This window comes from Salvia splendens, chromosome 19 (assembly GCF_004379255.2).
Source record: "Salvia splendens isolate huo1 chromosome 19, SspV2, whole genome shotgun sequence".
Taxonomy (NCBI): Eukaryota; Viridiplantae; Streptophyta; class Magnoliopsida; order Lamiales; family Lamiaceae; genus Salvia; species Salvia splendens.
In genome coordinates, this window is record NC_056050.1 from 24,304,653 (window position 1) to 24,318,487 (window position 13,835).

Genomic DNA, 13,835 nt, shown 5'->3' on the forward strand with positions numbered 1-13,835 from the left:
ATTCTAAGCAAGAGAGCAAGGTTTTGAAGGGGATTTGAAGGCTTAGGAGCTTCCCCTATCAAGAGATTGAAGGAGAAGACTCTCTACCATCATTTCTACCATATGGAGTTCTAGATTCTATTTCCTATCCATGTCTTCTTTCATTTGCTTTGTTTTTCCTTCTATTTCATCTTTGAACATGAGTAGCTAGATTTTCCTTAAGGATGTGGTGATGTTTGTATGGAATCCATGGGTTGATCCTTGATTTATGCTATCTATCTCTTGTGTTGGTTTTTGTTGATTATTGAGCTCTTATTATCCAATTGCCTAGCTAACAATTTGATATATCTTGTTCTAATTAATGACATTGAGAGATGCATGATTAGAATGGTTAGGTAATCAACAACTACGTGCGTTACATGTAATCGAAATATGCATGAGCTAGAGAGAGGACTTGGGTCCGTTGTTCTAGGGAGTTAATCTTAAATTGTATGGAGGAGACTCCTACAATATGGATTAATCCACGAGTTAGATGCACCTAATCCACGAGTTAGATGCACCCGAGAGGGGGTCTAACCAATTAACCCGACCTTCCTAGCCACACATGAGAACTAATAGATGAGCATGATCTCTAGGTGAAACCCGTGATCCATACTAACGGATCCATATCCCTACCTTTCCAAATTTGTGTGAAAACAATCTTTTGTTTGTCTTGCTTAGTTATTTGTCTTTACTTGATTAATTGTTCTTTGATCTTAGTTATAGAAAACCAAAAACCCCTTTTAGTAGTCTAAATAGTGTTCAAAGTTACATCATAATACTCAAACCGGCTTTTAGTCTTCTAAGATCGATAATTTTAGCTTGACATATGCTATTTAGCCCGTACACTTGTGGGTAACGCTTTTTAATGCAAAATTAGCACGAGTCAAGTTTTTGGCGCCGTTGCCGGGGATTAAATTTGCTTTTGTGTTTGATATTGTGATAAGATAGAGAATACTAGTTTAGACATTTTACTTGCTTTATTTAGTTTAATTTTCTTGTTTAGTTCTAACTTCTCTTTGTTCTTCTCTTGTGTTGTGTAGGTGTGTATGCTCACGCGCTCAAGGCGTCTACCCCTTGAGCCGATTGAATTGGAAATAGAAGCCACCAATAGAAGGAGAAGATGACAAAGGAGGAGAGCACGAGCTCAACATCTAGTTGAGCCAATGGAAAATCCACATGGAAACAATGAGGGAGTTCCACCTCCACCTCCATTGAATCAAGACCAAATCATTCTCCAACTACAACAAGAAATTGCGAAGATGAGAATGGAAAGAGAGGAGGAAAGGAGACGAGAGGCACCGGTTAGAGATGCATTTGGAAACGTCAATATCCCAATTCCACCTTATGATACAAGGGTGAATGCCAACAATTTTGAGTTGAAGACGGCATTGATTCAATTTGCGGGACCAACGTGTTTTCTCGTGAAGGCCCACGGAAGATCCTAATAGGCACTTAACTAAATTCTTGGAGATTGTCAATACAACTAAGCTTAATGGGGTTCCTGACGATACAATCAAGCTTAGGCTATTCCCATTCTCATTGTCGGGATATGTTAGAGATTGGTTTAATAACTTGAGTCGGGCTCGGTTACAAGTTGGGACGACTTAGCCCAAAAGTTTTTGGATCGGTTCTTCCCTCTAAGCTCCACTCTCAACCTTCAAGCGGAGATCTTCCACTTTAAAATGAAGGGCCAAGAGTCTATGCTCGAGGCTTGGGAGAGATTCAACGCCTTATTAAAGAAATGTCCCAACCATGGGCTATCTCCGGGCCATCAAGTGAGCCTCTTCTACAATGGATGCTCGGAGTTTATCAAGAGTCAATTAGACTTTGGCTCGGGGGGATCATTCTTGGACAAGGGGGTCGATGAGTGCAAGAAGATGCTTCAAAGGCTTGCCTATACTAGCAAGGGTCGGAGCTCGGGCCGAGATGGTACAATGCCGGTAGCTTCGGTCGTGGATTCGGATGCATTCAATCTTCTCAACCAACAAATGATGTTGAAGAATCAAAATGTGGATGACCTTAGTTTGGGGGTGCCACCTATTGGAGAGCCTTTACCTACCGTGGAAGATGTCAATTATGTGCATCAAGGAGGGAATCAAAGGAACTTCTACAACTATTGACCTAACAATGGGGGTGGTAATTATCAAGGCTATCGCCCACCCTTCAATGCACATCCAAACCTTGCTTATGGCAATCCAAACAATGCTATCCAACCACCTCAACCTCCCGATTTTTCTACACCTAGTGGGTCAACAAGTGGGGCCGCTAATATGCCCACCACTTCTAAACCTCCAAGTGATGATGTCACCCATGAGCTTCTAAAAGTTCTAATGGAGAAGACCGATGGAATCATGGCACAATCTACCAAGAGAATTGATAAGGTTGAGACAGCGGTAGTGGAGATCTCCACGAGAATAGGGGCTTTGGAGCATCAAATAAGTCAAATTGCCCAAGCCGTGGGTCAACTTCATGAACCGGGGCAGTTCCCAAGCAACACCATTCCTAACCCAAAGGATTGCAAGGCTAACAATTTGAGGAGTGAGACAAGCTATGAGAGTCCCCCTATGCCCTAAAAGGAAGCTATTGTGCAACCCGAGGAAGAAGAGATGATAGAGGTGGAGACACCAACGAAGAGTCCACCAAAAGATCAAACCGATAGAATTGTACCTCTGAGATGATAGAGGTGGAGACACCAACGAAGAGTCCACCAAAAGATCAAACCGATAGAATTGTACCTCTTATTTTGGGAAGACCGTTCCTTGCCACCAGGAAAGCCATGATTGATGTTTCAAAGGGAGAGCTTACACTTCGCCTTAATGATGAGAGTGTGACATTTTCGATATATGAGGCCTTAAAGAGGCATGATGTGGAACCGGGAGGAAGCCTACAACATTGCAATGTTTTGACCGTGATGGATGAGTGTGTTGGAGGAGTGGCACCGGCCTCTTACTTGGATGATCAATTAGAGAGATGCATTTCTCATTCCATTTATTCTTCCCATTCTTTTGATATTTTGGATGCTAACCCCAAATTGCTAGAATTTGTAGGTGCTTTGGACTCGGCTAAAGAGATCCCTAGATCACGTCATCCACAATTTCTACCTCTTAGGAATGGAAGTGAAGATAGCAATAAAGAAGTGGAAAACAAGAAGCTTGAGTTGAAGCCACTACCACTAGACTTGCAATATGCCTTTCTTGGAGGGAATGACACTTTTCCGGTAATTGTATCATCTTCCTTCTCTAGTTTCGAGTTGGATAAATTGTTGAGAGTTCTTAGGAAGCATAATAGTGCCATTGGGTGGTCCATATCGGACATCAAGGGAATAAGCCCAACCGTTTGCATGCATAGGATTCACTTAGAAGAGGGGTATAAGCCTAAGGTACAAAACCAAAGGCGATTAAACTCTATTATGCAAGATGTGGTTAGAAAAGAAGTATTGAAATGGTTAGATACCGGTATTATATGATACACCGAACCCTGATAATTAGCCCATAATTAATTTCATTTCTGCCCATACAAATGAGGAATTTTGATATTATTTGCTTTGTAAACTTATGAATATAACAAGCCTGGAATCTTGTTTTTATGTTAAACACCTATTAGTATATCTCATTTAATTCGAAACCGAGTAATTATGTCATGAATTAACAACTGTCACATTTTTTAATTAATCTTTCTAGTCCTTGTACGGAGATATAAATATCATTTGGTATGAAAATGAATAAAACAACAGTTCGATAGTTGAAATAAAAGATTATTTAAGCATCATTCTGACTTAGAAAATATCAGCAGTTATTCCAAGTAGTATGTTAATCAATCACTCTTACAATGCCTAGCTTTAGCATTTTCAATTCTCAAATATCACATAGTGAACGTGTAAATTCTAAATTATGTGCACAACTCTCAGAAGAGAAAGCAGGATCAAGGTGTATGAGCGACGGTTTCATGAAATTTCTAGTTCGTACGCCCTTTTCTAAGTTATACTATACATTCATATTCGGAAAGGCAAACGAGAAAAGACGAGCACCGTAGCAGTTTAAGTTACAATTTTGCTAGAACAATGAACCATGGCATACATACATGACAACAATTGCTTGGTACGAAGAAAGAGTATGGTCGACTTTACAGAGCATCATCACCTTCAGGTTGCTCGTTTAGCTTACATACATCGATGAATTTCTGGACTGCATTATGATACTGTGTACCCTGCAAAATAAAGTACGTATAGAAAATATTAGAAGTGCTGCCCTCACAAGTGCCGGTGACAAATCTGATAGAGCAGAACATAGCGCCTCATTCTTGATATCAACGATTAACTAACTAACGACTGATGTGTTACCTCCCAATAAAGTTGATTGCAGTCCGTGCACTGCCAGAACTCCAAATTTCGGTTGAACAAGCAGTTTGGAATCACTTGAAATCCCTTAGCAGCTTCAACGGCTTCTTGAGTTGTTAAAGGTTTCTGGATGAATTTCCCATTGCATTTAGTGCACCTCGACATAAGTTGATCCTCAGAAATCTTAAGCTGGAATGTCTCGATCACCTGTAGATCTCAAGAAGACCATGTTAAAACGACCAAGCCACTACATTGGATGTACGTAAGGGTTACCTCGAGTAGCTGGTCATTCTTAAGGAGACTTTTTAGCCTGTATATTTGATTCTTTATCAAATATTCATGCCTTAGAATCTTGGCATCTCGAGTCAAGAGCACTCTCTTCTCCTTTTGTGCTTGATCAATTAAGTCCCTGGTGAAAATAAATACTAGAAATTTTAGTCGATTACACGTATCTTCTGAATTCTACATAACATTTTTATGGCTTTTTGGAGAAAATGCATTACTATAAAATACTTATGAGTTGCAATATTCGAACACTGATGAGAAATGCACCTGGTATCAGGCTTCCTTAAATGCGGAATTGCAGCATCTATCCCAACACAACGTAAATGTTTTGCTAAACCTTCGACCTGTCAGTTTTCACATCAGATTCACACTTTGAGCATTCAGAAATCTAACATAATGAATAGAAAGGGTATGATATAACCACGAAAATTGCTGTGAATATCATACAGTGTTTAAACTAATATAAGTAATCACGTACCATCACATCACACAGAAATTTGGGGCACGAGTCACCTCCTGCAGATGGATCCCATGGAGGAGGGCCTTGCCAGTCTTCTACAATTTCACTGGTTTTGGGTTTTGATACTATCTTTTTAGCTTTGTTTTTGGAAGTTTTGGGCTTCCGGTCAGATTCCTTTAGCAATATTCTATCACCATGCTTCCTGACAAGCCACAAGAAGCTATCATCTACTTGTTTGTTAAGATCGTTCGACTTCATGGAATCAGCCTCCTCAGTCGTCTGTATGCTATCTAATTCAGGCATAGTTGCACGGATCATATTTGTAGCTTCAACAAGTGTGGCTCTTGTTACAATGTTATCCCCACTTGATATCTGGAACATCTGCTTCAACCCCGGTTCAGATGGCTGAGATGATTTTCCTGCTCCAAACATGCAAGAAAATAAAAAATATTAGATCATCCAGATTAGGGCGAAAGTGATGTAATATTTGCTATATACACAATCAGCTCTCAACTTCGCAAAGGTTATTAGTTTTCTTTGCAATAAGTTGAACACTCTTTCACAACCAACCAAACTTCAAGAAGAAACAAAGATGAGCACTTAAACAGACGAATGCAAGTCGTCCACCAAAAAAAAAACTTGTTTCAAAACAAGTATCATGTAGCATCACATAAAGGCATTCCAAACAAATGTTTACATGAATCAGAGGAGCCCCAACCTTCTCTAACAACTTTTGCATGAAACACGTTAAATATCTCGACCAAGCAATGAGCATCTGCAGCAGCATATTTCTTCTGCTCTTCTGTTAGAGGACGTTGCGACCAGTCACTGCACTGAAGTTCCTGAAACACCAAGAAAAACCAAAAAAATACAAATATTCAGATATCCAAATTGGAAAAGAAGTTAAATGCTTTCAGAAAGACAACAAAATGTATCTTACACTCCAATCGACAACATACACACCTTCGAGAGAGAAATCCCTAAAACTTCTTCACAAATTGTTGCCAAACTCTTTGTTTGCTTTGGTGTCCTTCGTCCCTGTTGCTTCGTTTGTAATTGATTGTAAATTGCACTGATGTCGATAAACGGTTCGACCTGTACAAGATAATCCATTAACCTCAAAACAACACAAACACTGTAACCAGCAACATTATATGATCACAAATTCAATTTGACAAATCACTCATTGAGCTAATTCTGACACACATCTCCTCAATGCATCAAAGAATTATCATAAGATAATACTCCAATCAACTTCCTCTAACCCAATCAATCTTACTATATTGGAAAGAAAAACAGGCAAAACCAAAACAAGTGCTTAATCTCTTTGCAAATTCGGCATACTTCTAACTGCAAATGCATGATTATTCAAAGAAATTCACAATTGTTCAAAACGGAAGCTTGAAATTAAACATGAATAGCTCAATACACAATACAATTGGATAACGTGCGAATTTATAACAAAAACCAAATCATTTACTGCCTAATTAATGGTTAATAAAATCGAAATCAAATATCAACAACCAAATCAATGGTTTACCCAAAATGCAACAAAAATTACTCACCCTATCGAAACCAGGAGCGCAGGCGCGGTCGCAAAACGTGGACGAAAGGAAAACCAAGTCCTGCTTGAATCGAAACCCTAGCTTTAAAACATCGGGCGCTACAAACACTTGTTTCAGCAGCTCGTAAACCGGGGGAATGTCAATGGTTTGGAGATCGATGAGGAAGACCGGCGACTCGGGCGCGTCGACGAGTCGGCACGCGATTTGGAGGAGGGATACGGCGGGGAACGTGGAGGCCTGGCGATTGGGTTTCCATTCGGCGTCGAGTCCGATGACGGAGGAGTGAGTCAAGGCGTGAGTCATGTGAGCGAACTCGGGCGAGTCATGGCCGGTGACTAGGCGGATCGATAACTCTTGTTTTTCTACTTCCATCAATAGAGTTCGTTAATCAATATTGACTCCTTTTATGATATATTGGCTTAATTGGTTTTTATTTTATTTTTAAAAAATTATATTCCTATACTAACAATTTTGTACTATAGTAGATTAGTAGATCTGGCAAAAAATTATTTATACAAAAAATATTCATGTTTCCTAGTGAAATCGAGCTGATGATAAAAGGATTATACAAAAAAAGTTTTATTAATGATGGCAAAATAATTAGGAATGGGTTTTTAACTAGGAGGATTGTTAGTGACGAAATTCATTTTATTTTGTTTTATGAAAAACATTTATCAACCAAAAAACAAGAGATTCCCATAAATTAAAGCAACTATATAATTGACGTTGTTATTCGTTACAAAAGCACCTTTTCAACCGCCAAAATTAGGGCCGGAAAAATATACCGAAATACCACTAATATATAAAAGTAGGGCTCACATTCCACTAACTTTTATTATAAAACTAATATATAAAAGTAGGACTCACATTCCACTAACTTTTTTCAATCCACTTTTCATTACATTTCTTAAAACACGTGTCCGGTCAAAATGTGACGAATTATCCGGGACGGAGGGAGCAGTGTATATATATATTCTCATAAAATGAATAATATTGATTTATTTGCATGTCGACGATGAAATAAGAATATACTATCGCTCCACTTGTCCAAATACATTGTATTGATGTGAACCACCGTAATTAAATTAGTAGAACTATTTAATAGTTTAAAACTTAGCCAAAAATATTAACCATCCATTTTAAATCGTCACGACAATTTAAAATAGCAAGTAATACCGCGAAAATCAATTTACCCGCGCACACAGCTTTTCCCCCTTTCTCTCTCTTAAATTCCCCCATTTCTTAAACCAAATGCGAAAACCCTCATTCTTCTCCATTTCTCTCTCCCTCGTCGAATTCTCCACGCCATTGGAATGGCGTCGCTGAGGAAGAGGACCCAGGCTCCGAAGCCAGCTCTTGACGCCAAGATCGTTCCCAAAAAGCGGCCTAGATCGAAGAAGCGAAAATCGGAGGATTACAGCGACACGCAGTGCGAGAAATGCGGGTCGGGGGAATACCCGTCGGAGCTCCTGTTGTGCGATGAATGTGACCGTGGATTCCACCTCTTCTGCCTCCGGCCGGTTCTGGTCGCCGTCCCCAGAGGCAGCTGGTTCTGCCCCTCTTGCTCCAATCAACAAAATCCTCCAAGTATGGTTATTGGTTTCGTTTTATTTTGATGAATTTTGGGACTGATTTAGTGTTTTTTGTTGAATTTGTATCTGATGAATGGTGTGTCATTGCGTCATTTCTTGAAATTGAGTTCCCCAGTTGTGTAAAGATTCAACCTTTTGCTCGGAAAATCGGTAATTCGCAAGGGAAAGCATACATTTTGCAATGAAATTGAGATTGAGTGACATATCTACCTTTGGCTATTGCTGTTTTCAATGTACTTATCGATTTCTGCAGGTCTGTTGTGAAATGGAGTGTAATTTACTACTGTGTTAATTCTGTTCATAGGTCTTTTTGCCATGTTTTATGCATATTTTAGAGTTTAGTTTTGTGCTATTTCCAATGAGATTGTTTACATTTTATTGATTTTGATTTATATTGTTCTAGAGTATGTGCTTTTAAACATTATCCACTCTCTGTTGACTATTGAGAAACATTATCCATCTTTAGTCGCATCACTTTACTAGAATTCAACACTTGACATGATTGGTACTTTTGGCATGTGGTTTATGAGAAATCACTGTTTTTTGTATTGGACAGTGTATGTTTTGCTTCTGAGTGGGACTTGATTTTGTCTTTAAATAGATTTTAGTCCCTAGGAACTGATCAGTATCTTCTGCTAAATATGAATTTGCACCAGGAAGGCATTAGTACAAACTACAAAGCTTTACATGTCATTAACAAGCTCCATCGAAATGATCGAATGTAATTTTGTGCAGTTCTCAAGTCATAACTTGTCATGTTTGTGGTTTGTTCTTGTATTTTATTTCTCTTGACCATGTTAACTTGGCTGGAAAAAAATACCAATTTCCCGGTTGTTATGTTGATTATTGATTGTATTAGATCATGAGGATGCATTATAATTAGGCTGGTTTGGCTTGCAGATTTGACTCTTGTGCAAACCAAAATAGTTGATTTTTTCCGCATACAAAGGTCTTCACGACCTGCCGAAAAGCTCACCCAAGGTAAAAGGCATCACTTGGTTACATCATAATATAATTGTTAGAGTTGCTGGCTCTTAATGATATGCGTTCTCTGTTTATCATTCTTAGAATGTAAAAAGAAAAGAAGGCGAACTGGTGGCTTAGTGATGTCGAAGAAGAGAAGGAAGTTATTGCCTTTCATTCCAACTGAGGATTCTGATAGGAGATTGGAACAGATGGCATCTTTAGCTACAGCCCTGAATGCAACTGGGGCGGAATTCAGCAACGAGCTGACTTATATTCCGGGCATGGCTCCAAGATCAGCAAATTGTGCTACTCTGGAAAGAGATGGAATGCAGGTACTTTCAAATGCTATTTACCTATCTTGTCTGGAATTAAGATTGTTGGTTAGATTATTCGTTGCAAGAAAAACAAGATTTAGTCTCTAGAGAATGGGATGCTATGCAATCATCAAATTGGTCTAGAGACCTTGATATCCCTTCAATACGAAATCTCACACCTCATTTTGTCATTTGCTACATATATTACAGTCTGCTTCATTATGGGTGTCTGTCTTTTATTTTGGCAATGGCATTTTAATCACTGTACATTTCCTGAATTATTAGGTTATGTCAAAAGATGACACAGAAACTCTGAATCTCTGTAAGAATATGATGGAACGGGGTGAATGTCCACCACTTATGGTTGTGTTTGATCCACGCGAAGGGTGAATATTCTTTCATCTTTCGTGTTCATTCCTGTGCTATTGTGGCAATGCTGCAAGCCTTAACTGTTTTTCTTTTCTGGATTGGAATAGATTCACTGTGGAAGCAGATAGATGCATTCGAGATTTGACAATAATCACTGAGTATATTGGAGATGTTGATTTCCTGAAAAATCGAGAGCATGATGATGGTGATAGCATGATGACTCTTCTCACTGCTGCTGACATTTCTAAAAGTCTCGTTATCTGTCCAGATAAGCGAAGCAACATTGCTCGGTTTATCAATGGAATCAACAACCATGTGCAGTACGTTAAATACTCATTCGCATAAAAGAATATTTAGTTGGTTAGAGTTCCTACATATGACTGAAAAGAATCTAATCACTGTCTCATTGGCTGTTTTTTTTTCGTTTTTCTTTTATCCCTTGGAATAATAAGCATTATAGTAGTGACCTCTGCTGACATTCACCTCTCCTCTAACACAGGGGTGGGAAGAAGAAGCAAAATGTGAAGTGTTTGAGGTTTGATGTCAATGGTGAGTGCCGTGTTCTTCTGATTGCAAGCCGTGACATCAGAAAAGGGGAGAGGCTGTACTACGACTACAATGGATATGAAAATGAGTATCCTACGGAGCATTTTGTCTGACCCCATCGTGGTATTTCTGTTACCACCTTTTGCCTTCTCCGGTCTAAATTCCGGATACAGCTAAAATTATTTTGAAACGCGCTCACCTCCAGGAAGGAGGCTCTGTAGCTGGTGCTGACATAACCATTTTGTAATGTTTTTGTTATAATTTGGCACAAGCATTCTTGACATTATCTATTGCCATTGAAAGAAGATGAACATAGTTTTTTCATCTACAGGCAATGAAATTGTTGCAGAAACCATACTGCATATTTTTTGTTTAATTTACAGATTCATTTTGTGTATATTGACAAAATATATGATTTGAATATTTGATGGATTAGATTATCAACCTAGTTCAAAGCTAATCATAGTAAACATACATTGGTAGATGAAATTTTTTGTAGCACTCCACATATCTTGAGCACTTAAATGTCAAAAATAAGATCAATGTGAAGAATACATAATAGGTTAGGGGATTTTATTTCTATTTTTTCTTTCCGAAGTGGTATGTCTAGAATATCATCATTCTTTTTTTTTCCTTATTCTAACTCATTTTAAGTTTTATTCTCATAAATCACATTTCTTACCACGTAGATTTCTAATTAAATTTTACCTTGACTAAACCTGAATATAAATTAAATAGTCATCCTGCATATGTAGCTAATTTAACTTTTCCTAATTATCTATTCAATTAGCCAAATAAATAGCTATATATTTTCATTGAAAAGTAATTTAATTTGACTGATTTTGGCCAATAATTAAATTTCTCAACTAACATGAGCCTATATTTTAGAACCATGAGATTAAGTAATTGCATTTTTCTTATGGTTTTTATTTTATTAATTTTGTAATTCAACATATGCAATATATGGTCTTCTGTATCATAACTTTAATTCGATCAAATTGAATTAATCAAATAATATTAGTACTACTACATAAGGCATTGCTTTTCACGAAATATTTGGGCTAGAAATAAAGGCCCAAGAAAAGTCCTTAATGGAGTATCAAAATTCACTCCATATCTAGCCCAAATGCCTAATTTTGAAATGTCCAATTAATTATTGGTGGTATGGTTTTAACAAGGTAAAGAGGTGACACAAAAAGCAGGGAGTCCAATAAAATAAACAAAAATCAAAACACCCAATTATAAGAGAGAAAGAGTAATTATGATTTATGAATCAATTATAGGACCACACTATTCTTAGTCTACATCAATCCCACCTTATGCAAATCTTGAATTTCTATAGGGTGGTCCATTTAAAGCTCTTTTTTCCTCTAGTCACAACCCTTTGCTTTCTCTCTCACACACACCAATTGTACCATATTATATTGAAAGCCAAGTTATCATAATGAAATTCGGTCAAATTCTGGTACATCTCGCAGCGTTACAAACCGCCTTATAAAATTTAAATTTATTCCCAATTACATCACGATAAAAAATTATGGTTGCCTACGTATAATATATTGATGAAAATTTTCAAACAAACGACGCAGTTTTGTTTATGAAGATACAACATCATTTAACTTATTAGCGGCAATGTCTACATACGATTTTTCGGCTCCCAAATCAGATACAATTTCATCCAAATTTCTTGTCATACACATTTCAAATTTTATGATTTTTTTGATTGATTTTAAAAGTTGCGAAACAAAACTATAATTTGATTAAATTTCCTAATTTTTTTGGACAATATACCCTATAATCAAACCAACTATTTTTTTTCTCACCCAACTGAGATTTTCTTATCACTTTGGATATAAAATAGGGGAATGGGGAACATATTTACCTTGCAACATCACGATTTTGACTTGGCTATGCTATACAGCCAAAGACAATGATTAAAATCATTAATGTAGCATGCAATTTAATTCGGAAAATGAATTATAGTGGTCCTCTTTGGTAGGAAAATTAATGTGGTTGTACGTATTTAGTATTTACAAGAGCTCAGATCCCTAAAACTCATTTATAGACCATTTTTAAATGTTTTTTTAAATCAACTATTTATGTTTTCTTCTTCCACTAGTGTAAATTCCAATTATAAAAAACAGTTTCTTATGTTTAGGGTCTCAAGTATATTTTCTCGATACTTAATTGTCAGTACATTTCAAGTAATTTTATTTCTTGCATCATATTTTCTTATATTTATTTTTAAGTAAAATGTGCATGATTTATTTTATTGGGCCATTGAGAAATTGTTATAGAAATCGGTACCATCATTTAAGATTTCGGCCCACTTGCAAAGATCTGAAGTCTTTTTTTATTTCTTTATGGAGTAGTATATTTTATTACTCAACAATTTATATATTGCCCTTTATTTTACAATAAAATTTAAGGAATGAAACGTTATTTATATGTGCACAAGATATTGCAAAATCTCATAATTATCTTTATTTTGCTCAAGATTTGGCTTTCTTGTTAAATGAAAACGTTGGTCATATTTTATTAAGTCAAAGTTATAAAGATATTAGTGTAGATTTATATTGAAATGGAAATCTAATAATGGAGCCATTATAGACCATAAAATTGAAGAATGCTCCCCTGCCTTTCATCCAATCCTGAAAATCATTGGCAGCCAATGACATTCAATAATTATCCACTCAAATTTCCCAAATAGTCATCCATTGTATATAGAAAATTAAATCCCACAATCGAAAGTTTGTTGCCCTTTAATACTATCTTTATCTCTCAATAATGTATATGGATTGACTCTATTGGAAACTATTTTTTAATGTGAAAATATGAGACTGTATGTTTCATTTAACATTATCCAAACTTTAGATGTGTCATGTGTGCATGCCCAATTACCTTTTTTTCGAATTTCTTAGTATTTAAGTTGATATATTTTATTTTTCATGTTCGATCTCTGATCCTATGTCTCATTGCATTTGATGACACATTCGACAATTTTTCTATACTATGTTAGATTGTATTATGAGATATATGGAATGACTTATTAGGTATATAAGTTGAGAGTCAACCAAACTCTAGTAAGGTCTCATTCTAAAACTAATTGATGATAAGGAATATGATTAAATGACTATTATGTATTTAAAATTGATCTCTCTTAGACAACATGGCAATTCATATATGTATATCCAACGTAATATGCCCATATATAACTTAACAATCAAAGAAATTCAAAACATAGAATAAAAATGTGGAGTATATCAATCATATATCTAGTGCAACTAAGTACGCCCAACGGCACGTGCGTTCGCTAAAAAATGCAAAAAGTTGAAGATATTGAAAAGATTCGGACATACAATAATATGCAATGACAGATTC

General features: G+C 36.7%; 2 protein-coding genes across 2 annotated transcripts; one reads left to right on the top strand and one right to left on the bottom strand.

The window, feature by feature from the left end:
- Window positions 1-3,927: 3,927 nt before the first annotated feature.
- LOC121780260 lies at window positions 3,928-7,046 on the bottom strand. The gene is made up of 8 exons (XM_042177804.1): window positions 6,668-7,046; window positions 6,066-6,197; window positions 5,821-5,944; window positions 5,121-5,521; window positions 4,910-4,986; window positions 4,631-4,766; window positions 4,361-4,564; window positions 3,928-4,227 (listed from the first exon to the last, which is right to left on the bottom strand). Exons 1-8 carry the CDS (start codon window positions 7,037-7,039, stop codon window positions 4,144-4,146), a joined length of 1,530 nt encoding a protein of 509 aa, XP_042033738.1. The 5' UTR covers window positions 7,040-7,046; the 3' UTR covers window positions 3,928-4,143.
- Window positions 7,047-7,874: 828 nt separating this feature from the next.
- On the top strand, window positions 7,875-10,807 carry LOC121778600 (histone-lysine N-methyltransferase ATXR6-like). Its single transcript, XM_042175969.1, has 6 exons — window positions 7,875-8,254; window positions 9,160-9,240; window positions 9,328-9,557; window positions 9,825-9,925; window positions 10,016-10,228; window positions 10,408-10,807. The coding sequence occupies exons 1-6, from the start codon at window positions 7,981-7,983 to the stop codon at window positions 10,565-10,567; spliced, it is 1,059 nt and encodes a 352-aa protein (XP_042031903.1). The 5' UTR covers window positions 7,875-7,980; the 3' UTR covers window positions 10,568-10,807.
- Window positions 10,808-13,835: the final 3,028 nt, after the last annotated feature.